The sequence below is a fragment of the Trachurus japonicus genome, chromosome 20, assembly GCF_045865225.1.
Source record: "Trachurus japonicus isolate A0001 chromosome 20, Traja_1.0".
Taxonomy (NCBI): Eukaryota; Metazoa; Chordata; class Actinopteri; order Carangiformes; family Carangidae; genus Trachurus; species Trachurus japonicus.
The window spans coordinates 21,359,071-21,385,597 of record NC_140926.1 but is presented as its reverse complement, the minus strand read 5'-3'; the positions used below and the strand labels follow the sequence as shown (position 1 = coordinate 21,385,597).

Here is a 26,527-nt window from a genome sequence, read left to right as displayed (position 1 = left end):
CCGTGGCCCATTCAAAATTTCCCGAGAGGAAATTTTCTAGTTATTACTTATGATTCATTATAGTTTGATTCTCTGTTATGCTTTTGTCGAGTTGAGATGTTCTGAGTCTGAAAACATCATCAATACGACAAAAATCAAATTCTGAACTAAAAACTGTAAAGAGAACATCATTTTACTTTTTTCTTTTGCCAGGATAATTATTAATACTACTACTAAACTACTGCTGTTGGTGCTTAAATGGAAATGACTATAAGCATCACATATTTTCTATGAATTCCCTGATATAGAAATAGAGTCAGTTACTTGAACTGTCCCTGGACTACAGGTCACACTGATATTACAGATAACAACAGTTCTGCTTCATCAGGATTTTCCTTTATCCTGAGAAAGGTGTTGAACAAAAACCATGCAGCATTAAACAGTGTTAAATAGAAACAGGTACCAAACCTATGTATATTTCATGTTTATAGTAGGCTACATTTTGTTAAAGTGATACGCCAACATTTTTTTTCATGTCTTGCCTCACTCCTGAGTCGATGACCAGCAGATAGACACCATCCTTTCGACTGTGCATGCAGTAACAAGGGAGACAGAGCCGTATCGCCCGTAATTAGCTTAGCTCAAACGCTGGAAGTGTATTGGAATGGAAGGGACAGCCGGCCTCCTACACCAAGCCGAAATCAGCAGTCAGAAGCTGATTTCATTTTAGCTCTAAACTCTGTAAATTTATCACTTTATCGACATTTCAAACGTTTTTAGGCGAGAAAGTAGCCGTTTAGATCAGCAGTGTGTCGTTAATTTGTCTAAATACCAGCTGTTTACAATTTTGTTCGGACGAATTTGGCGCTACTCAAGCTAGCCATTGTGACCCATAGATATAGCCATACTGACTAGATGCCGCGTTCCAAGGCAGCTCTATTGAGTGGAATACGTCAACACGGCCGCCAGCTTGGTACGGGGTAAGTCGTGTCTACTTAGGCTACTGCATTAGTCAACAGAGGCAGATGTGTACTCGCTGAATATTCAACCGATTTTCAAGCCGTTTGGTTTATTATAAATGTCAGACATATAGTTATGATACAACAACAAAAAAAACTATTTTTGAATTTTTTTAAATCATTTTTCTTTTATGTATTAAACATACACTTACATACTCAGACACACCCACATGCATACACTGAAATTTGTTCTACAAGGGTCTGACCGGATCTGACTGCTTGTCAGACGTATGGTCAGAAACTCTGTACCAAGATGGCGCCGCTATTGACGTGCGCTGAGAAGCAGAAGGCGGCATAGTCAGTATATCTATGGTTGTTGTGACCAACGCACGTCCGGTTACTTTCACAAAATAAAACAACCGTTGCCCTTTACATATAGAAGTGCTTTTACTTTGAAATAGGAAGCTAACCTACCCTCGATGTAGCTAGCTTGAACCAAAATAAACCGTCTTAGCTTGAACCCTCTGTTTTGACCGATCTCGTCCTGTTACCGGCATTTGACCGCTCAAGACTGGAGAGTTTTGTCAGCTCTGAGACAAAGATTGGTCTGTTTAGAGTTGCTGAAGTGTGTCTCTGATGTCGAAAGGATGGTGTCTATCTACTTGTCATGGACTCGGGAGTGAGGCAAGACACGTAAAAAAAAAAAAAAGTTGGCGTATCCCTTTAAGTTTTACTCACTTTTGTTCTGACTCTCATCATTGCTCGAGACACCTTTTGTTGACCTGAAACAGACAGACACAAACAAACACATAATCAAATATGTAACAACTAACAAAAAATTTGTTAAAAAAAAAAAAAAAGTAATGTGAACTTTACCTTTTATCTTATTTTAGTAGGCTACATCTATGCCAGCACCAGGACAGCTACTGCTACAATCAAAACAGCTGCAACCTCCAAACCTTTAACAACTCTGGCACCCGAGGAATTCCCTAAAATAAATACAGATATTACAGATAATAACAGTTTATGTTTATAGAGTATGTGCAGTCAGAGTCCAAAGACTGTGGAGAAATCAGGTTGGTGGAATCTTTGATCTCCTGTAGTCTTTGTAACGGTGCGTTCACACCAAACGCGATGAACACCACAAGTTTCCATTCAAAGTCAATGTAAATGACGCGATGACACGCGATGGCGTGTTGGGCGACGCGATGAAGCGTCCATCGCGTCCACCGCTTGAAGTTGAAAAATTAGCATTATTAACATATAACAAAATGTCATCAGCAAACAAAGATATGTGGTGGTGTGTATTACAAAAGGTGATAGGTTCAATAAGTTTCCAGAGAAAGAGCAAAAAGGAGTGGGGAAAGAGGACAGCCTTGGCGTGAACCTCTACAAATAGAAAAAGGAGTGGACAATATATTGTTAGCTGTAACTACAGCTGTAGGGTTAGAATATAGAACCTTAACCATTTCAACGAAACCCTGCCCAAAGCCAAATTTACTAAGGACCTCCCACAAATACTGCCACTCGAGCCGATCAAAGGCTTTTCGGCATCGTGAGACAGCACTGCGCAGGGGTCCTCGATATCTTGGGAGAAATGTATCACATGTAATAGTCTACGTATATTATCACCTGCTAGGCGGGATTTCACAAAACCGGTCTTGGTGTATTAGTTTTTGTAAATGAGATTCAATTCTTGAGACTAAGGGCCCTAGTTTCGTCGACCAGGTGAAGTCTAACATCAGCGCAGCTTCGCCACGCCAACGGGGTGTGGCCCAGGTCCATTTCGCAAGTTTGCTGGACAGCGCAGTCAGACTTAGACCAGCGCAGCCCCTCCCCTCGTCCCTCCTACCGGCGCAAACGGCAAAGAGGGAGGAGAGAGGGCGGGAGGGAGACAGGAGGAGGAGAGAAAGGCGTGGAGTGGGTTTGACACAGCCGAGTCAGATCTTCACCAATCAAATGAGCTCCTCTCCTCACCTTTAACTGCGCGGCGGGTGATGCGCGCTGCAAGTTTGTCATTTTATACTTGGACATGGACGGAGGAGACAGCGACGCCAGAGGCCGAACCTCTCCCAGGAGGAAACAGCTGTTTTGGTCCGGAGGTCCGAGCTCAGAGTGACCAATAATGAGTTTACTAATATACTTAACCAGGTTTGATCTGATACACTGAGAACGGCTGCCCAGTGTAAAAAAACAACAACTAATAAACTAATAAAGAAACTCACATTTATTCAAACCCTGTGTATAAGATGAGAGGTGTAGGCTACACTAATCACAACATAAACAAACACCATGCGGTATGAAATCAGCGTAAAGGACGCTCTCTCTCTCTCTCTCTCTGTCCTCCTCTCTCTCTCTCTCTCTCTGTCCTCCTCTCTCTCTCTCTCTCTCTCTCTCTGTCCTCCTCTCTCTCTCTCTGTCTCTGTCCTCCTCTCTCTCTCTCTCTGTCCGTCTCTTTTTTTCTCTTTTTTTTCTGTGATAGAGATGCTGAGTATACTGTAGTAGGCTATATACTGACTATCTGATACCGAGGCTGTTGTGGTGGACTAAGAGAGATAATGATTTGTGTTTTGTTTTTCATTACGGCTGCGTGATGCGGTCGCACGCGCTTATGAATTAATAAGTAAATAAATAAATAAAGCGATCATCACAAGGGCAGAGTGGTATGGCAGTGACATGCAGTCATCCACCCTCAGTCCTGCTTTTGGGACATCCACAGCTGCTTTTCAGTGCCAGTTCGTCCCTGCTGTGTTAATTCAGGTGGAGTTTCCATTACGCGTGCCACAGCCTTTGATCTCTGCTTTGATCTGACGTCAGATGTGACGGGACAATCTATATAGATATAAATTCACGTGTTGATTCCGTTAGTTGCATTAAATAGTGGTTATTGTGGATATTTATTGCATTGAAATGTGTCTGGAACTGTGGAGATCTGCCTGTGAGGTCTTGGTGACGTGTGTGCACTGCAGGTCAGTCAGCCAAACTTCCACTGCACCTGCTGCGCTTCGCCCTGCGCTGAGAGTAGACCTGGTTGGAGGTGGCGAGCTTTCAGCGCAACCTCGGCGGGACATTTTCGCACGAAACTTCCACTGCACCAAGCTGAATCTGTGACGCCTCCCCCTGCTGCGCGGCCACGCCTATCTCAGCGCAGCGCGATCTGCCAATCTTCCAATCTGACTTTGCGCTAGGCTGCGCTGGTCGAAACTTGCATTAGACCGGCTGCGCTACCTTGCGCCACCTGCGCTGCGCCAGCAAACTAGGGCCCTAATACTTTGGCATACACCTTCACTTCGGTACACAGGATACTCAAGGGCCTATAGTTATTACAAAATAAGAGATCTTTTTTAGGTTTAGGAAGAACAGTCAGTAGAGCGAAAGAACCATTTTTAACTGACGCTAATATCATATCTAACATTGTCCAAGTTCTTCCCAAAACATAGCATAGAATTCTGGAGGGATGCCATCCCATCCAGGGGATTTTCCTCTTTTCATATTGAGGGAGGCGGAGGGTTGAGTGTCCAGAGCAGCAGGTCAGTGTAGAGACAGAGGAGGCAGATGAACCAACAAGACGCAGAATAAGCGTCATGAGCAGCTCAGTGTTTCCAGTCAAGTTTTCTTCCACCTTCTGACTGTTGACATCAGGTGGCTGTGACTCCACACTGCTCCTCACAGCAGCAGACATGAAGCTTCTGGAGCCTCCTCTGTCTCTACACTGACCTGCTGCTCTGGACACTCAACCCCTGCAACGCTTCTTTAGCCTACATGGCGACCCGAGACAAGCGAACTGACCGGGCCGGACTATTTCCTGAACCACTCCGTTCATCAGCACTTCAGTTGCCATCGGCTTCACAACAGGAGGTGTTTACTATGTGCAGCCACGTGTGTGTCTGTGTGTGTGTCAGTGCTACACACACACAGACAGACGTACACTGGGCGTCACATCAGAGTGGTGAGGCGAAACAATAACCTGAGGATCACCTGAGTTGACGTGATCTGTCAGTCTAGTCAAAGCATTAAAACTACATTAGTTAAGTAACTAAGTGCGGAAATAAGTCCAACAGCTTCAATAAATTCCTCAACTTTATTTGTTACGTGCTCTGGGTCGGCAGGCTCCGCTTCCACATCCTCTGCAAAGTGTAAAATCTCTCTAACCAATTCTCTCGAAAGTTCCTGGAGGTCCTCCATGTCTCTCTCCAGGCATGCTACTTCAGACCAAGGGGGCAGTTGTCGGTCTGAGAAGTGAAGCTCACTTCCGCGTTCAAAAAACTGCAATCCCCTCGGCTGCCTCTGGGGGCTGGTGTCAGAAAGCAGCATTCTCCATAGACCCCCATGTTAAAATCGCCGACTTTACATCCTCAATAAACATGATCAAAGCCTGGTTTCAGCACGTGGTGTATTTATTTATTTAATTGTGGGACTTTATTCCTCCATACATAAGCTACTGTTGTTAAATCAGTTTTCATACTAATTGCAAGTTTTCTTAAAAACACTGACCCAAAGTGGCTCTCCTCCAGTTACTGCGAGTGCTGATGTTGCAGCTGTAGATCAGATCAGTATCTGAACGTATCAGAGAACCACTGATGTTGTAGAGCAGCTGCTCAGTCTCCTGGACTTTAGTTGGGTTCTTGAAGGCCACATTGGATGGAGGACTGGTGGACCAGGTGAGTTCAGGCTCAGGGTAGATCCCCTCTGAGCTGCAGGTGATGATGTCTCCAACCTGCTGGATATTAACTTCACCCACAGGAGCTGCAGAAAAAGGATCTTAACTTGAAAAAAAAATTCACAAATGAATGGTTTTCTATATTCATTGTGTTTCTCATACCGTCCACGTTGAGGTCAATGAATGACTCCTTGTTTCCTCTGATGGTGCTGGTGAAGCACTTGTATCTCCCCTGGTCCTGGACCTTCACCCCTGTCAGCTGCAGTGAGGCGTTTCCTCTGGAGATCTGGTCCTGGAACAGAGACGTCCTGTTGCTGAAGCTCTGGTCCTGGAGTTTCAGCTGGTCTTGGTTGTGGAAGTAGGAGTGGACACGAAGGTGTCCAGCTGTCAACTCCATCCAGTGGACGACCACATCCTTGCCGCTCTGGAAGCTGCATGGTAAGATGCAGCTCTCCATGAAAACACAGGACACCTCAGTGTCTGGAACATGTCAGGTAAAGAGTTACATGTTAAAATTCAATGTAGGAACAGATGAGTCTTTAAAACATTTAATTTCATATAAATTCCTGTCTGCCACTTGGGTGAGGGACATGAACAAGACTGAATCACAACCTGTAATTCACGGCTCGACCGTGAGTAGAAAATCCTCATTTTGTGTCAGTGACAACCTTTATTGTCAATGTGTATAGTCTTGAATTGAACATGTCTGACTATTAAACATTGCTGTTACAGCATTATTGTTGACGCTTCACTTGCCTCCTCCTGCAGCAGTCAACAACAACAGGATGAAGATTTCCAGTGAACAAAGGACCCAGCTGATCCTGGACATCTTCTGTTTGTCTTCTGAACTGCACTGCAGGAAACCTGCTTTATGGAAGACGAAAAAATCAGCATCAGTATGCAGGTTCCTCAACATCTGCAGTTTGTAAATCAAAAATCGGATTGCGGAGTCATGGTGAATCAAACCCCGTGGAGATCACTCCACACAAGAAGTCAAACACACAACGAGCACCCAGTGAATTTCAAAATATCATGATCATAAATCATCCATCAACATTTTAGCTGGTTCCCTCTTCGTGCAATCAAGTAGCTATATGCCCAGAAAAGACTCACAGACCAGCTGGCGTTGGCTTTTACCATGTCTCAACTGCAATATAATATCCATGAAAACGGGGGCGGCTGGGGGATGGTCTGGCGGAGCTTGTCCATCAATATCAGTCTTGTAGGCTAAACTTGTGTAATGACGTGTAGCTGCCCTGTAGGTGGCAGCAGTGAGATCAGCATTGATTATGAGAAGAAGATGCGATATGACGAGAGCAGAGCCATAAGCTGTGTCCCAATTCAGGGGCTGCAGCCTTCGGAGGACCCAGCCTACGCGGTCTCTGGAGGCAACGGCTTCGGAGGCTCCTCCTCCTCCGACGGCCGCATCAACCGTCAGTAAATGAGACGGTCTAGCCTTCGGAGCATTCCCTGATCCGAACGTAAACAATGGCCTAACGTAAACAACGGCCGAACGTTAAACATTTAAAAGTGGCGCTTGCAACGGCTCTACCGCTCCTACCGCTACTTAAAGAAGTAGAATCAATACAAGGGCAGTTATCATTAATATACTAATAAACAAACCATTGAACAGCAGCCAGGGGGGTAGGCTATTAAGTGAATAGAGAATAAAGAGCACAAGTAATGTGTTTTCATAGCTTTCTTATTAAAAGTTGTCACACTCAGATGCCTCTGCTCCTCAACATGTGCAGCCAGAGCAGAGCTCGGCTCAGCGGGCGACCACGCCTCCGAGCCGGGTTACCGTGGCTACAGCACAGAGCTGCTACCGTTCGATAGCTAGCGGCTAGGTTGCTAATAACAACAACGGTGCACAAAGCACCTTGGGATACGGGAGGCCGCGAAGGATACTAGCGGTGCATCCTCCGAATGCAGGGGAAAGGAGGACACATTTGTAGGCTGCATTTGGAGGACCCTTCGAATTTGGACGAATTGGGACAGCCTTCGCGCAGCGCTGTGACGTAATCGGCCTTCAAATCCACCCTTCGAAGGATGCAGCCCCTGAATTGGGACACAGCTATAGAGATATGCGAAAGAAACGTTGGCACGTTCAGGCAGCTCAAACTCGAACAGATCGAGTACCATATGTGCAGTGTTGTTTTTGGCAGGCATTTTAGATTTAGTCTTAGTCTTAGTCTTTTTGACGAAAATACTTATTAGTTTTAGTCAATTTTAGTCATTTCTATATGTGATAGTTTTAGTCTAGTTTTAGTCGACGAAAACTCAACAAGGTTTTCGTCTAGTTTTAGTCAGTTTTAGTAAAAAAAAAAAGTCTTTTAACAAATTAATTCAATAAAGGAATGGTTACATAATGTTTCCACCCAATGGCTTATGGTCTAAGGATTATGCATTACCCTACACACAGATAGTGGTAATAGTAGCCTGGTGCATTCAGTTTTTTTTCTGCTGGATTATATTTAAAATGCGTCCATATAGCTTCTGGTCGAGTGACGGCAGGTGTGTTGAGCAGAATGTGCGCTGCATGCCAGGTGGTGGGCGTGACCACACAAGGATGGGATGCAGCAGCGTTGCAGATACTTGTTGATTTTTAATTGACAGGTTATACTCACAATAAGCAGAAATGTCGTGCATTTTGAACATCTGACCACCCGTCAGCGCCGCGGAGCCGCTGCACCGCGGTCACCGGAGCAGCTGATCACTGCCTGCTGCTCTCTGCCGCTCTAATCACAAGCACCGGGCGCACCGCGGCTCGTTTCAGCAGCGTTGTTCTGTTGTTGACGGAGCCGTTGCTAAATCATGTGAAGCTTAGAGTAATGACAATCCATAATATGGAATTTAGAGGCGATCACAGCCCTACCACTAACATTTTCGTCTGTTCTCGTCTCGTCAACGAAAACTCACACACGTCTCGTCATGTTTTCGTCATCAGAGAGCCATGTTTATCTCGTCACCGTCTCGTCATCGTCATGAAAAAAAGGTGCGTCAACGAAAATATTTTGTCATCGTCATCGTTAACGAAAACAACACTGCATATGTGTCGCAGTAGTTCGGAGAGGAAGAGTGTCACGATCGTGAAAAAAAACGACAGAGATTGTAGAAAAAGACCCTGACAGCGATCAAGCCGGGCCAAGCGGTGAGAGTCAGCATAGCTCACGGTGTCACCACAGCCCAGCTCAACAGACGGGTCGGCTAACGTGACCCGGATTTGTCAGATGAGTGGTTGCCGTCTGGATCAATCAGGAGCAGCAGAGACACGTCAGACGCTCCAGAAAGACATGAAGGTAAAGAACTAACTTGCTAACTAACTTTTACTGCTTAGAGAAGGGCAGATCACTTTGATCGCCGGCAGAAAGGTAAAAAAAAACAAAAAAAAACACGCACCAATAAGAAATGTAGGTTTTTATGGTAATTCTGTTTCTATAATTTACAGGTCGTGCATCGAGCAGAGGTCGACCATGGGGCAGAGGTCATGTGACAGTATACAAACGTGCAAAAAGGTTCCTGCCTTTATCTGTAAATAAATTATTATTTTGCCATCAAAAGTCCTTTCTCAGTGTTGTTTTTGTTGTTTTATAGAAGGAAAACACTGTTCAGATGTTTGAGGTGTCACTAAAGCAAAAAATATTAACGTCAAAGTCACTGTTCTGCTGGACATGTTTCTGGACAGGTGTTTTTGGCGAAACCAGCCTATGTTCTACTGCCATTTACTAAAGAACGGAAACAGAGTCATGATCACTATCATAGCAAAGAGCTAACTGCCGGTAACTGTCTGTGAACCTGTCACTCAACGTAACCACGGCCCAATTTATGTAAGAATTTTAAGCCTAAATAGGCTAACACTAAAACGGATTGTTCATGGAGGTGGAAACTATCGGTAGTGACCAAAAACAAAAAATCTACATTACCAGGCTGTAAATGTTTTTTTTAGCTGTAAAGTCGGCTATTTTAACATGGGGATCAATGGAGAATTGCTTCTGGTCCCAGCCCCCACCAGCAACCAAGGAACTACTGCAGTTTTTTCAATGCGGAAGGTATTCACTGGTAGAACCCACAACTCCCCCCCTTGGAACGATGTATAGCCTACTCAAACTTTAATCTTACATTTTAACATAAATTCACACCTCCTTTGATATAATATTTTATATTATATTTTATATCACATTACAAAAGCAAACAGAGAGGAGACTAAAATAACCCTAACCCACAAATAAAAGTAAAATCATATGTAAATCCCCTACTAAATAGCCTGTAACGAATTTAGGATAGGTTAAATTAAATGTGTACAGTTTATTTGCATTGGGATTATTTGTTTCAGACATTTTTGTAACAAGGAAAGTTCATTCTTAAGCCATGATGGTGGAGATACCGACACTAGTGTATTGAGAAAAACTCAATTTGATCTTTGAGAATTACTCCTAGGCCTACTTGAATATTTTTGAAAGGACCAGAAGTCAATATTTCTGGAACTGGGTGATATTAAGTCGTGGAGAGATTTCCATAAATTTTGGACAGTTTCACATTTCGTAAAACAGGTGCTCTGTTGTTTCCAGATTTGTTGGCTAAAAAGTTAACAGTTTATCAAATATGCCAAAGGCCTACATGGATGTATGCTACAATAAAAACGATTAACATAATACACAACCTTCACTCACCAAACTCGAATCGTGCAGCACCAGCACATGTGCTCTCCTCACAAACCGAAAGTGAATGTACCCAGAGGGAAGTGGGGTTATCAGGACAGGCAGATTTAAAGGGATAATTCAACATTTTGGCAAATTGGCCCATTGCCATAATCCCTATAGTCATAGCAGTAGGTTTGTTACCTTTAATTGTCGGTGCAAGATATTTTTAGAACGGCAGAGCTGAGCCACGAGCTGCTCAGAGCTAATAAGCTACGGAGGCTAATGGGATTTCTTGGTTTCCCTCATCAAACTCATCAAATACACAATCCAACAACTCCAAAACGCTCTTGCGGACAAGTTGTGACCTGCACATTCACCACACTATGAGACAATACGTTACGAGACGGAGTTGTTTACGAGGCAAATGCAGAGACTGCTTGCTGAAAATCTGCCCTCGACAGGAACACGCATCAGCGGTTTTGCATGAATTTACCTCTAAAACAACTCTGTCTCGTAACGTTCCATTATTATATTGTCAAAACTTGTCCACTAGAGCGTTGGAGTTTTTGGATTGTGCATTTGATGAGTTTGATGAGGGAAACCAAGAAATCCCATTAGCCTCTGTAGCTTATTAGCTCTGAGCAGCTCGCAGCTCGGCTCCGCCGTTCTAAAAATAGCTTGCACCGACAATTAAAGGAGTCATCACCTGGTTTTTTACGTATCTAGTCCCCTTTCAATAGCTTTGAATCAATTCTTAAAACGTATTGGAAACATTTTTAAAAACAAAAATCAAACATAGAGCTTGTTCTGACACTTTTTCATACGGCAACTTTATCTCGTGAGAGTAAGCGTGGGGTTTTGACTGGTCCGGATGTTCATTGTATTAATAGCGCGCATTGATTGGATGTAGGAAGGACAGAGCCGGAATGGTGGCTGGCCCAGTAGGCTACATGCAAGCATTGCTGTATTGGAAACCACATAATATGCTGCTCTCTGTTGTGTACCGTAACCATGTTATATAACTTAATAAAATAAAACAAAATTTAATCGGTTCATTGTAAAACATGTATTTATTGATGCAAATGTGGTGATTTCTGTACGTAGGCTACAGAGACTTGGGTTTATGAAAGCAGGCTCCTGTGGTGACGTCACCATACGTTCCACGTGTTCGTTCGACGGGGGGGGGGGCGCACGCTTCTCTGTGTGTGTGTGTGTGTGTGTGTGTGAGGGGTAATAATGCAGAAAGAGCACTATGATCAATGAACGGAACACTATTGCGTTGCCGAAAGCCGAAAAATCTATTCATGGCGGACGTAATTTATTTGTAGGCTAGATTTTTTCCCTTCAAACCAATGAGCCAGAAATGCAGAATTCCTCTGGAATACCCCTCAAGTCTTTTTTTCTTGACAATAGCCTACTTCATCTGAAGTAACTCTTTTGGGTGTAAATAAATGTGTTGATGTTGTTAGAATGTAATGTACTTTATTCTTTTTAATTTAATGTTTCATTAGGCTTTATGCAGGAGGATGCAGCAGACCTGGCCCAAGACCTTGGTCAGTGGCGAGCCCTATTAAAGCTGATCGGCTCCACGCACTGTGACAACCCCGTCGAGTGAGACCGGGTCCTCGCATCGCAAGAGCAATAATAAATAATAATAATATTAGGATATATAGTTTGTAGTGGTCAAGAGCAGAGTGGGACAGGAAAGCCTAGAATAGTGATCTGAGTTAAAGGGATAGTTCACCCTAGAATGATATTTCGCTCATTATCTACTCACCCTCATGTTGACTAAGGGCTGGAAGAAGTTCCAGAGTCCTCCGTCCCTTCTCTGAGTTACAGGGGGTCTTAGCGTAGCAGTGCATTTCAAAGCAACGGTTGTAAAGGGACACCAGAGCTCTTCGTAAAAAAACACACACAAAAAAACATCCAAATACCTCCATGATGCTCGTATGTAATGTCCGTCTTGTGCTGAAGCCCCAAATTGCGTAATTGTCCCGAAAAAAATTAAATAAGTCCACATTCCAAGCATGTTTGTAGCATTAGCTCTGTGTCTGTTGTCCGGTCTTCCGCTGCCAGCGCGCATGCGCAAAGTTCGCACTGAGACCGACTCGAGTCTCAGTCTGGTTGCGCATGCGCGCTGGCAGCGGGACAATTACGCAATTTGGGGCTTCAGCACAAGACGGACATTACATACGAGCATCATGGAGGTATTTGGATGTTTTTTTGTGTGTGTTTTTTTACGAAGAGCTCTGGTGTCCCTTTACAACCGTTGCTTTGAAATGCACTGCTACGCTAAGACCCCCTGTAACTCAGAGAAGGGACGGAGGACTCTGAAACTTCTTCCAGCCCTTAGTCAACATGAGGGTGAGTAGATAATGAGCGAAATATCATTCTAGGGTGAACTATCCCTTTAAGTGAGGTTAAAGGGTTAGTTCGGGTCTTTTGATATGAATCTATATGGCATCCCCATCACCAGTTACGTGCTGTGACAGTGACTTTCCCCGGACTGCGTCCCGTGAGCGGAGTTCCGGCGGGCGCATGGCGTCTGTCTGACTACCCATTTCTCCGACCATACATTTCTTTATTTTTGCGTCCATTAGTCCGACCTCCCATTTCTCCGACTTAAGTAGCCCTAACCCTTAACCTTACCCTAAACCTAACCTTAACACTGTAGAATGAGTAGTCGGAGAAATGAGCTGTCGGACTTTTGGGCAGTCGGACTGACGTATGCTCCCCAGTTCCGGCCTGGTTTCGGTGCTGACGAATGTAGTCCGGCTAGTTGGCTGGGGTCACGAAAATAAAGCGTTTTTCTTCTCAAAACAATATGCGTTCAAAAGAGTGATACATTTGCATCACAAAACCGTTGTCCACGAAAAAGTCTGACCTCGCAATCGCTTGGCGCTATTTTCTCTCCCTCCGTATCACTGCGCGCTGCCGCCTGTAGACGGCTGTGCGCGTTTCCATCAGCTGTTTCACTGAGTTTACTGCTCGGATAGTTCACATAAACATATCTGATTATGACACAAGTGATGAAGCCATCCCTTGTTTTAGCACAGAGCTAAAGGGAGAGCTTTATGAACCTGATGTGATGCTGAACCTCATCAGATGGAGTTAAAACGAGCAGACAGAGAGAGAGAGGAGGGACAGGGAAGTGACAAGCTGAAGTTACCACAACTGTAGCTGTGACAGTGACCGGGTGATGATCAGTAGCCTAATGCAGCGCAGTCCGTGATGGAAGATCAGCCCGACAAATGTACACACACTATCAGACAATCAGGACGATTATTTTTTTCTTGCCGTTATAAAATAGCGAGCCTCCACACCAGCTGCGTCCACTGTGCTCTGGCTCAGCTGACCGGTGGTCAGATAGTAGCTAGTTAGATCTTCACATGTTGAACTCTTTTAAACAAAGTGCAGCCAAACACCAGGCTAAAGAGAGAGAACTGAGGCTCCTCTGACCGCTGCAGGTGAGCCGCAGGTGAGCTGCACGTCAGCTGGCTGGAGCGCCGTTCTTTTTTTTTCTTCTTTTTTTTCCAGCAGCACCGTCCGGTGCAGGTGATGCACGCTGTCTGTCTGTGTATGTTTGTCGGTCTGATCTTCCACCATGAACTGCGCTGCAACGATCACCCACCTCTTTTATATAGGTCTACCTAACAGTCTATGGCTCTAACTCCATCTGATGAGGTTCAGCATCACATCAGGTTCATAAAGCTCTCCCTTTAGCTCTGTGCTAAAACAAGGGATGGCTTCATCACTTGTGTCATAATCAGATATGTTTATGTGAACTATCCGAGCAGTAAACTCAGTGAAACAGCTGATGGAAATGCGCACAGCCGTCTACAGGCGGCAGCGCGCAGTGATATGGAGGGAGAGAAAATAGCGCCAAGCGATTGCGAGGTCAGACTTTTTCGTGGACAACGGTTTTGTGATGCAAATGTATCACTCTTTTGAACGCATATTGTTTTGAGAAGAAAAACGCTTTATTTTCGTGACCCCAGCCGACTAGCCGGACTACATTCGTCAGCACCGAAACCAGACCGGAACTCCGCTCACGGGACGCAGTCCGGGGAAAGTCACTGTCACAGCACGTAACTGGTGATGGGGATGCCATATAGATTCATATTGTGGCAAGGTGAAGAGGGCCCGGGCGGGGATTGAACCCACACCTCCCGGGTAAGAGTCACGCGCGCTTGCCAGTCACCCAAAGGGACATCCCCTTGGCCAAGTAGCCAGGGCACATGATCAATTGGAGGCATAGTGACAGGACCACCACTGTCACATCTCTCCCCCTCTTTTCACAAGCACGTCCTCGTGCTTCCGCGCAGGCTGCCACACATTAGGAATCCATGGACCCACCACTAGTGCTACATGGATCCTGCCAACAACGCCAGAATGTGGCAAGGTGAAGAGGGCCCGGGCGGGGATTGAACCCACACCACAGGACCACCACTGTCTCAATATCAAAAGACAATGTGGTAGTGATGATCAGCTGCCAGAAAAAGAAGGAATAGCTAATGTTAGCAGTAGGGACAGTGGAGCTGAGGATGATGAGGTAGCCAAGGATGCAGAGGATGAGGGAGCTGAGGATGAAGTTGAGGTGGATGTTCCAATAAACAGAGGTCAGGGGGAAAATGTAATAGTCTGGAAATGACAAAATCAACTAGCTCTGGTCCTTGAACAGTGATGTTCTGCCTCTGAAGCTCTGGTCCTGATACGCCAGCTGGTCTTGGTTGTGGTAGTAGGAGTGGACAGGACGGTTTCCAGCTGTCAACTGAGTCCAGTGGACAACCACGATCATTGCCGCCCTGGAAGCTGCACTGTAAGATGCAGCTCTCCATGAAAACACAGGACACACCAGTGTCTGTAACATGTCAGGTAAAGAGTTACATGTTAAAGTTCAATTCAGGAACAGATGAGTCAGACCATCCTCCTCCACCAGGACCTTCACATTTCTAGCGATCAGTGTTGCATTTCTCTCTGCACTCTGAGGGGTGTGTGTGGAGCAGCAACTTCCAGGCCACTATACAGGGCTATACGGGGTTCAATTCAAGTCATTTTAACACTCTGAAGTTTACGCAACGGTCTCAATATGTTTTTGTTTATATTTCGGTCATTTTTTGCTGTAGAAATGCAGTTTAACTGCTCCTGCGACCGAGAGACGGCTCTCCTCTTTCAATACACCCGCCCTCGACGACCTATGTTATTCACAGCCAGAGTTAGAGAGCCAATAACAGAGCATGGCGCAACTGAGCTAAACACGCCCCTTGGTGCTTTTATTTTGACGGAAAGGCCTGTCTCTCTCGCCCTGGATCCGGTTGCTTACCAAAACAGCGAGTCAACGGCCCCAGACTAGGTCCTTCCTTTAATCACTGACTAATCCAGACTGTAGGAGCCGTATGTAAGTCTGTGGCCGAATTCCGATTCTCCCCTTAGCCCTAGCCCTTGGCCCTAACCCTTCGTTTTGCGCGTTCACGTGAAGTGGTAGGGGTGTCCCAATTCTGGTTCAGACGAGGGTTAGGGGGAAGTGGTAGGGCTATCTCGCCCTCGAAACGGAGATTTTTCAGGGGCATACTACGGACCGAGGGCTATGGCAAGTTTCCCAGAATGCATCTTGCGGCAACCGGCAGCTGATTTATTTCTCACTGTAGCGCTGTTATTACGTCATTTTGTTAAGTTTTAATATTTTTTCATGCGAGAAAGTAGCTGTTTAGATCCCCAATGTGCGGTCGGTTTATCCACATGAGGCTGTTTAGACGTTTGCTCCGATGTTTTTCGGAGAAGTGAAGCTCCACGGTGGAGCCTCCACCTGTGGAGCAGATCAGTGGCTCGTCACGGAGACACCACCCCATCCGGAGAGCTTGTCAGCCGGCCAACCTCCCGACCTCGTCCCGGTAGAAAAGACGGACGCTAATTAACTTACCCGCAGGTTTTTAAAGGTTTACCGCCGCGTAGTTACATTCTTTTTAGGAGATAAATGCTCGTCTCATTGATAAAATGTAACAATTGTCGCATTAATTTGTTTGAATTAAAAGTGAAGCTTCATGTGTTTTGGACACAGAAGCAGCATTGCCTGGGGGATCTGTAGCCTATACAGAAATCACCACATTTACATCAATAAATAAATGTTTTACAATGAACCGATCAGTCTTCATTAAATTTAATTTAATTTTATTAAGTTAACGTGGTTTTGAATAGAGGATTTGTGGCAAAAGCTCGTCACGTCTGCTTATGTGAAAGCCAGCAGAGACGACTGATGAGATGACGCATGTGATTGTTGAAGTGGTGTCCCAATTCGTAGGGGTTGACTTTCAACCCTACTCCTTGTAGCTCCGTTTCAAGGGCAAGGGTTAAGGGCTAGGGATGAAAAAATAGAATCGGAATTGGGCCTGTGTGTACTTGGTTTGTGGATGTGGACACTGCATTGGTGTGTGGGTAGGGGTGTGTCACTGTGGGCGTGTGATCCGTGGTTACTTGTGATTGCAATCACCTGGTCTCATCAGTTGGCGTTTGAAATTTTCTGTTGACCGCTGCGCTATCACATCACATTGTGCTTCCCTTATTAACCTTGCACGGACGTTTGTAAGCAGTTGGAGCTTCTGTGTTGCCGTGATATGGAAATAAAGGTGCTTCGAGAGCAAGAATAAAGCTAAGTGTGCGCGTCAACAATTTCTCCCGTTCAGCCCACCACGGCTGATTGTTTTTTATTGGTCTCAGTTAGACGTAATACAGACCCTCAGGTGATCTGTAATAAACTTTATGAACAAATGAGCTCTGCTAAATCTGTCGGCTCTTATCAGAGGCCTGAGACACTAATAAACAGATAATAAATAATTGTTTAATATTTAACTTACCTAACTTTAATATTTTACTTTAATCCTGTATCCACACGTCAACTGTTCATTTATTGTTAATTCATCTCTCATATAAACCAAATTCATGTCCAAACAATATTATTTGAGTGTTTTACAATATTTTCTCTTCGGGTAAAAAGTCACACTTCCGACACTATATGGATGGCTCCTTCTTGAATGTTGATGTTCCTCCTCAAACTGCCAGTCACCATGGCATCCGGTGCTGGGCCTGTTAGCTTGTTTCAAAGTTTGGGCCGATGCTGTATTTTATTTTCTGTTGTGTTAACACCCATAAATTTTGTAAAACTGCAAGCTTTGGCTATTAGCTCAAATAAAAACGGTCTCCCTACAGAAACGTTTTCATCGATAACATCATGTTCCTCTGTTTCATTGTGATGTCAGTTACTGGTCCAAAATTCATTCATTGGCTGCTGTAGGTGTCAATCAATATCTGTGATAAATCAAGGTGTTTTAACTGTAAACACAAAATCACGTGGAACTGACTGGACGAGAGATTTTTCAAGTATTTTAACACATTGTTTTTACATTATAGAACGGTAATCACTTACATAAAGTGTTTGGTCTGAAAAACGGGTCTGTCAGTCACTCTGCTCTGCTGTAAGCCGAGGAGAAAACTTTCCTTGTATCCTACAACCTTTATCCAATGAGGAGAGAGAACGGCATAAAGGGGCGGTCCTCTCTGTGTGTGCAGCCAAGGGATGCGCGTGAATGTGGTGACGTAGGGACGAGGGCGGGACTGCTAACTCCATCGGCTGACAAGAAGTTAGCCAAAACCACCGGATCGCTTAGAAATAACTTCCTCTTATTGTACACTGCTGGTATGAATTGCGTTTCATGTGTCAACATGCAAACACCTTGAACCTTGAAACTTGAGATAATATGGACTTTATGACAGGGAACTGATGATATTATTTTGTTGACCAGGAACTAATTTAGTCTTCTCTATGCTCTGTGAGACTCGGTCTGTCCGAACTTCACTTTGTGTTGAAATCGAAAGTAAACGTTTGTCTCTGCAGAGTCCAGGTTCAGTCCGGATTGTCACTCAGTCCAGGAAGAAGGTTTTTAGAGAAGATGAAGATGTTTGTGGTGTTTGTGACGCTGCTGTACGGTGAGAAAAACTTCCATCTAACTCCATTTAATAATAATCCAATACACTACACACAGAAAAAACAATATAGTGGAGCGCATCAGTGCATACAGCAGAGTAAAAAGAATACTAGGTGCTCATTGAAAAAAGGTCACATTGTAAAATGAAAAAGGATATCCAAGGCACTCTAGTGGCAATTAAAAAGCTTTTATTATAGGGCTAATGCATGGGTTTTCAAACTGTGGGGCCACCTCCCCTGGGAAAAAAAAAATTGTAAATATTCAAACAAAAGATGAGTTACATGTCACTTGCACATAGAGCTAAATGATTAATGTTTTTGCAGTAGCCTATAATTTACAATTATGATATTGTACAATGTGATATGATAAAACCCGATCTTGTAATACGATCTTGTAATACAGGCTGCGATTATGCTCAACTGATGTATCAGGGAGAGCGGAGCTCAGCTGGCGTCAGGCTCAGCTGAATGTAATGATGATAATTAATATATGCTGGGGCGGGGGCACAGCTGTTTATTTTTCATTAAGGGGGGCTCACTCTCTCACACTTTGAAAACCCCTGGGCTAATGCATAGCAAAGTAAAAAAAAAAAAAAAAATGCGGCATGGACTGGATATCAAACTACACACAGACTCTGGCTGTGTGAACTATGTTTGATACTGTGATCAACTGTACAGTAGGTGTAAAGCTGAGCTGTCTCTGTCCTGCTTCTGAACCTGCAACTGAATGTTGTTCTTTGGTAAATGTACCTACTTACTGTTTATAGTGCTTTTCTAATCTCTAGGATCACTCAAAGCGCTTTACACTGTGTCACATTCACCCTTTCATACAACACTAAAGCTCGAGCTAATCATTCACAGAGCAAGAGAGCACACATTTAGGACACTTGAACATTTGGACTGAAGGAGCTAGGAATTGAACCACTGACCTTCCAAGTAGTGGACGACCCACTCTATCTCCTGAGCCACAGCCATCTTTAATGGGGAAGAAATTGATTTCCCTTGATTAGAAACAAACCTTTTACAACATACAAACAAAAACATTACAATCCAGTAGATTCGTTGTTATCACCATGACACCATGCCAGTCTGAGTTATATAAACTGTATGAAGTACAGTGTTAGTTGTGTTCATGTTAACTGTTACTAACAAGCTGTCAGGTGTATGTAGCCCCGTCCCCACAGGTGGACAGGATTGGCTCCTCAGGTCTGTGGTGTGTTAGTCTGTGTTGATGAGACTGTCAGTGGTTCACTGCAGCTCCAGGTCAAACACTGGATCTTCATCAAATGGTCTGATTATCTTCTGGTTTCTGGCTCACTTCTGTCTGTGTCCTCAGTTTCCCAGCATGCCTCAGCTGTGGAGACATATGAGGGGGAGGAGTCTGTCCTGCTGCCCTGTGACTTGCCTACGTTTGGCCTGGACAAGCCCTCAGTGGTGTGGAGCCGCTCTGACCTCCGACTTTCAACCGTCCACCAGCATCAGATGGACGGAGACAAACTCAAAGACCAGAACCAGGACTACAGAGGACGGACGTCCATGAGGACTGACGCTCTGAGGACCGGAGACCTCAGCCTCACTCTGAGGAGACCCACCACCAGAGACAGTGGCAGCTACACCTGCTTCCTCAGAGGGGGGGGACAAGAGGAGAGTCAGAGTCAAGTACCACTGCAGGTCAAAGGTCAGAGACATGGGCTCGTCATAAATGTGTTTTAATGTTTTATCACATTATTGTTTATAGTGATATTTTAATCTCATGTTGTTGTTTGTGTCAACTGCAGAACATCCTGATAACTTACAGATAATAGTCCTTTTCCCCCTGCTCGTTCTTACTGGTATCGTTTCGCTGATGTTCTGGTTGTGTGAATACAAGATGAACAGAGGAGGTAAGTTACTTTCTTCATAAATGGATTAAGAACACAGAGTGTGTGTGTGTGTGTGTGTGTGTGTGTGTGTGTGTGTTGGGGCATTGAATTTCCCAGGAAATGAGTATAAGTCAGTGTGATGTCAGAGCTATGGACTGAGGTCAGAATAGAATTGATCAAAAATGTTGTTTTATTGTCTCTAAATATTTGAATCTCATGTTGTTGTTTGTGTCAACTACAGAACGTCTTCCAGTCTGGGACACATCTTTCCTGATTCTTCTGTTTGCTGATACTGCTATTATTTTGACTTTCTTTCTTCATAAAAGGATTAAGGACCCATTGGGTATGTAGTGTGTGTGAGTGTGTGTGTGTGTGTGTGTGTGTGTGTGTGTGTGTGTGTGAGAGAGAGAGAGAGAGAGAGAGGTGTTGTGGTGGAGACACTTCTCCTGAAGACTCCAGGGTTGGAGGAGACTTTAAAGAGCTGATGTAGATGTGATTGAGGAGCAGACGACAGTGCAGCTGAGGATGACTTTAGTCCAGTCAGTCCAGAGGAGCTGTCAGAGTCAGTGTGCAGTGAATAGTGGTTTAATAAAATATTGATACACTGAAATATTGTAAATTAACAATTAACATGCAAATATTCACGCGTTGGTTAATTTTTGTGCTGCATTTAAAACTATGACCGCTAGTTGGCATCAGTCATTACATCCTCCACGCCAAAGGAACAATGACATTTTGTGAGAGCACCAGTCTGTGGCAAATTGCATGCTAATTCGGATGAGAGCATACAGCCATGCAGTTTTTAAAATCTGCAATCCCAGAGACAAATACTCGGGCAACACAACAGATTTATCTTTTTGAAACTACGAGCAATCTCAACTTGCACAACCAAAATAACACAGTCAGTTCTTTCTTTTATTTGCGAAGACATGTGCCCTCTGAGTGTTGTGGAGAATGAGGGATTTCGTAATATGATGATTTTTTGATTTTGATTTTTTATTTCACACATGCACACATCATCTGGAAAAGTCTTGCAAACATATTTACATTAGCTACAGTGTGTGAAAACAGGGTCAAACCAAGGAAGCTACTTAAAGCTCATAGTAGGGGACCCAATTCCTCACAGACACAATAACACAAGAGACATTAAATAGGACTGACACACAACAGACATTCCCAGCTTTCAAATGCAACTTTGTGTGTGAGGGAAAAAAACAAGTAAAGACAAGTTAAGCCAGAACAGTTAAGGGGCAGGATACAACGGTTAAGGGCAGCATTGCCAACAATTGTCAGGGCAACATCGGTGAAAGGAAACACAGCGCTAGTGCCAAATTACCCACTTGTATACATGACCAATCAATCAGACATACATTGATAATAGTTTTTTTAGAGTGTCATCGAGCTCGTTCCAAATCTGTGGTCCTCTACACACAACACTGAGACTGGTGCCTTTTAGCTTTGCCTTTTCCCTTTGATGAGGTGTTTTTTTCTAGTGCTGTAGGTGTGCAAAGGTGGACAGATTGGAATGAGGTCTCATACGGTAATTTATGATTAAAGCAGAAGTAAGCGATCCGGTCGTTTTGGCTAATGCTGCGTTCCAGGCAGGCTTTTGAAACCGTAAGTTACAGCTTCAAGTCACAACTTACGACTTTGTAGCGTTCCAGGCAACCCGCAACTCGCGTTTCTCGCGTTTGTTGCCTGTGAAAGTCACTATAACGGCCACTCGTAACTTCCGACCCGTGAAGTCGTACCAGATCGAACTGGTACGACTTCACAGGACGGAAAAACACGAGTTACGAGTTGCCTTGAACGCACCATAACTACTTGTCAGCCGACAGAGTTAGCAGCCCCCGCCCTCGTCATGGATCTATTGGTCCTCGTCCCTACGTCACCACATTCACGCGCATCCCTTGGCTGCACACACAGCCCTTCATGCCGTTCTATCTCCTCATTGGATAAAAATTGTAGGATACAAGAAAAGTTTTCTCCTCGGCTCAGAGCAGAGCAGAGTGACTGACAGACCCGTGTTTCGGTCCAAACACCCTATGTAAGTGATTGCTGTCGGAAGATATAACTATTTAAGACTTATAGTAACACAAAAATATCGCTTACTTCTGCTTTAAGTTTGTGCACAACTTGATACATAATCTCAGCGTTTTGGAGGTAATTATAATCAGTAAGCTTCAAAAGGTTTAAAGCAGAAGTAAGTGGTCCGGCACTGGTCCCTGCAGCTATTTCATAGCTGTAGGGATCAGTGCCCGGTGCGATGGCCCGTGGCCCTAATAATCTGTTATGGCTATGCTATGACAGTTTTCCTAGAATTAAATTCTTTAAAAAAAAAGAAAAACCCTCAATATATCGTCATGCCCAGTAGAGGTCGATCGATAGTGGATTTTTAAATTCCGATATAATAACGATAGTTTGGAGCAGGAAAAAGCCGATAGCCGATTAATCGGCCGATACCCCCCCCCCCCACCGAAAAAAAAAATTATATATTAATTAATTTTTTTTTATTTATTTATTTTTTTTAATAATAATATATAGCTATTAGCTAGTGTAAAACTAAAGGATGTGGGACACTGAATCATCCCTGGACCCTGTGAGTGACGAACAGCCGAACTCCACACGTGAGTTTGTTTACATCAGAACAGCTGTAGTGAGGACGTGACGCTGCAGGAGAGGAGACTGTAACTAAACAGGACACGTTAGCTCGTGGTGTGGTTACGCCGTACATTAACAGGTGACTGTTTCACTACAATTAGCCTACTGTGTGGAAAACCCATAGACTGTAAAAAGAAAAACCACGCTGTAATGATCGTGATCGAGTTGGACGAGTGTGTTTGGAGCTGACGGGAGGAGAGAAAAAAGAGAGCGAGACGCACGTAGCGGCCGTGATGTGACGACCCCGTCCCCGCTGAGGAGGAACTCTGCTGTTTTGGAACAGGACCTAAACCAAGTCGAGTAGAGCCCATAGAGCCCAACTTTGTAGTGTAAAGAGCCATGCGTCTGCCCCAACTCTGCGGCGCTCTCTCTTCCTCCTTCCCGTCTCTCTCTAGCTGTCCTTTCAAAATAAAAGCACAAAAAGCCGGAGGGGAAAAAACAAAACAAAACACTGACTCGTGAGCAGGTGGCGGTGAGATATTTAGCGTGGCAGCCGCCACCACATTATCTATGCAGGAACCCTTATATGATTAAGAGAAAATACTACAGTGTTTCTCATTAAATAACAAGAGAGTTTGGTTCCAGTCAGCCCCTCCACCTGCCGCCTCTCTCTTACTGCGGTCGCACCGCACCTACAGTACCCTCACCTGAGTCACTTCTCTGCTGCTGCCGCACACGCCCTGTCTCTCTCCCCTGCTCTGTGTGTGTGAAGAGCAGCCCCGCCCCTCAGTGATCAGAGAGACAGAGAGCGGCAGGGAAGAAGCAGTTTATGGCGCTGTGGAAAAAACTGCAGCCATCGGCCACTATCGGAGCCAAGTTCCGCTGATTCCGATAGTTTGTAAAACGTCCTATCGGCGCTGATTAATCGGCCAAAACGATTAATCGGTCGACCTCTAATGCCTAGTAGCCTATACGTGCCGCAGTATATAGCAATATATCGTACTGTTGCCCCTGTATTGCCAGATTCTTGCCTATACACACCGGTATTAGTGAAACTGTGATGTGCAGAGTGATGAGAGCTTCAAAGTGACTGGTTCATGTGATGCTGCTGTAGCTGCTCTTCAACTGTCACTGTGTGGGAGCGTGCCTATGTTCCCTCAGCCCTATGTTCCCTCAGCACTATGTTCCCTCAGCCCTATGTTCCCTCTGGACTCTCTCTACCTATCTGGACTCTGTCTATCTGGCCTGTCTAGCCTCTACCAGGTCTTTTTACTAAACTTAACCAACTCCTTTCATTGCCTAAACCCAACCAATGGTGGGACCAAAGTGCTGTGGGAATAGGGCCTAATTTTCAGTGACAACAAAAGTTAGAAATGAGGGAACATAGGGCTGAGGGAACATAGGGCTGTGGGAACATAGGGATGACCCCCACTGGGTGATCAGCCTCAACCTCTAACACATGACCAAGGCTTTGAGTCTCTGTTTGGTCTGGAACATTCATGCTTATGGAGGAACTCACATAGGCGTCATTTACGCTGGGGACGCTGGGGACATGTCCCCACCACTTTTTGTCAAGAACAATTTTGTCCCCACCACAAAATTAACTTAACATTATCCTAATGAAGAATGACGAAAAAACGTTGATAAACTATGACAGAATAGGCAGCTGAAACAGTGTGCACGGCGCAGAGCTTCAGCCGGAGCCAATAACTCGCAACAATGTAGCTTTGATTAAAGAGTTCACAGCCCGGAGCGGCGCGCTGCGCGCATCCTCGCAGGCGCTTGGCTGGTCACACATGGAGCTGCTTCATGCTCTCTCCACGCCGGGAAAACATCGACCACTCGTCTGTAGTAGGCTACTCGGTTTTCCACACACACAGGTCTGTCTCTAGCTCTGTATGTATGTATGGATGTGTGTGTGTGTCTCGTGTGCAGACGCAACTGACAAATATTTATAGACGGACAAGCAACAACTTCATTACCGGCGGTAATCATCATTTTATTTTGAAAATTGACCGGATTCTCTCGCCTTTTCTGTGCCCAACTTCCTGTCTGGTACGATCCGTCTATCCAGCTTGACAACGGCGCTCACGGCTCGCGTGAAAAATAGAACAGACACCAAACTGAAGCGCGAGCCTCCACTCGGGGTCGATCCTACCGGATGAGACAGCACCTGATATATGCTTAATGTTTGGGTGCAAAGTCACTGTTAACGAAATCAACATCTAATCTGTCCCTTCAAAATAAAGTTAGTAACGTGTCTGTTTGGAGCAGCTGCTGACAGTGACAGTCCTCATCACTAAACTAAGCCACCATCCGATCCTTCCTCACTCACGTCGTGACGACGGGACAAAGTCTTTTGGACATATATTGTATATTCTGTGTTTTTCCTCTCTATAACCGTCTCGTTTCAGTTTTTGCCGGTTGGCAATCATCTGGTGCACCCGCTGTTTCTCTGTTTCTCACTCACTCTCGATGCGCATAGATGTTATTAAAAAAATAAAAAGGAAAAAACACAGATGCGCAAATTGAAATGACCTAAGCCTACTGTAGTGTAGTCTAACAATTCAATGACCACAGCTGATCACCAGCTTGTCATGCTCCACCTGTCACGTCTCTAAACACAACTACGGGCTTCTTTTTTTTTTTTTTTGCTGCGGTCTGGCGGAGAATTAAAAAAAAAAAAAAAATGCTCGTGAGTCCAGCCGCATCGGGTCCAGGCTTAAAACACTGTTTGGACCTGGTCGGGTCTTTGCTCATTTATTTGCTCAAACTTGGAGCCAGACCCGGTCCACCAGGAGACCAGAGTCTGGTTGAGAACGGTAGTCTATGACGGTCTGGGAAACGGTGTCAGCCAGGTGCGGTGGGGTGGGGTGGGGGAGGGGGGGGGTGCGCATATGGTCATTGTCCCCACCACTTTTCAAAGTAAACTGACGCCCTTGGGAACTCACATGACTGTCGACTGACAACACTAACATCTAATCTCATGTTGTTTCTGTCAATTAGGTACAGGACCTCTTCCAGCATCGATCATTGTTCTACTGGGTGTGCTGTTTATCCTGCTTCTCCTGGGTTATGGTGGTTTTGTTGGTGTCAGAATACGTAAAGAAATTAAGAAGAGAGGGGGTTAGTATATATATACTAATGTGTGTGTGTGTGTGTGTGTGTGTGTCTCACACAGGTCAGAATAGAATTGAACTCTGTTATGATCAAAAATGTTGTTTACTGTTTATTAATATTTCAATCTCATGTTGTTGATTGTGTCAACTACAGGGTGTTGTCAAGGCTGGGACATGGTTCTCCTGGTTCTCCTGGTTCAGCTCGTTCTCCTGGTTGCCGCTGTTGCTGTTTTCAGTTACTTTCTTCATAAATGGATTAAGAACACAGAGGGTGTGTAGTGTGTGTATGTGTCTGTGTGTGTGTGTCCCTCCCCTCCATCACAGCTCCAGTCTTTCTAGCCATTAGCTGCTGACAGTGACTCACTAAGACGTGGAGCTTCACTGATGTGGAGGCGACTTTAGTTCTGTGCAGGAACGTTGTTCTGCTTCTTCGGTGTGGCTCCTGTGGTGGAGACCACAGTGATGGAGCAGTAGTAAAGCTGCAGGTGGAGGACCAGTCTCCTGTGTGAACCCACCAGGTGTCAGCAGAGACTCTGCTCATCAGCATACTGAACCTTCTTCAGAGAGAGGAAGCTACTCCTGGTTCATCTTCTCCTCTGGTTTCAGCTGCTCTTTCACTCTGATTGGCTGCAGCTCGTCACTTCCTCCTCCTCCTCCTCAGTGGCTCCGTCCTGGACTGACGTCCTTGTGGTCTCGGTCCAGGTCTTGTGCACTTCACAATAGAGGTCG

The 26,527-nt window shown here is 44.8% G+C and overlaps 1 protein-coding gene across 1 annotated transcript; it reads left to right on the top strand.

Moving 5' to 3' along the window:
- The first annotated feature begins 18,152 nt into the window (after positions 1-18,152).
- Positions 18,153-26,307, top strand: LOC146966867 (myelin-oligodendrocyte glycoprotein-like). The gene is made up of 4 exons (XM_085764011.1): positions 18,153-18,218; positions 19,553-19,894; positions 19,995-20,099; positions 26,252-26,307. Exons 1-4 carry the CDS (start codon positions 18,182-18,184, stop codon positions 26,305-26,307), a joined length of 540 nt encoding a protein of 179 aa, XP_085620137.1. The 5' UTR covers positions 18,153-18,181.
- The last annotated feature ends 220 nt before the right edge of the window (positions 26,308-26,527 follow it).

Coding starts and splice junctions, on each gene's coding strand:
- LOC146966867 (XM_085764011.1), top strand. CDS start 18,182: ATGAAGATGTTTGTGGTGTTTGTGACGCTGCTGTACG. Junction 18,219..19,552: donor GTTTGTGACGCTGCTGTACG/GTGAGAAAAACT, acceptor CTGTGTCCTCAG/TTTCCCAGCATGCCTCAGCT. Junction 20,100..26,251: donor ATACAAGATGAACAGAGGAG/GTAAGTTACTTT, acceptor CCTGTGGTGGAG/ACCACAGTGATGGAGCAGTA.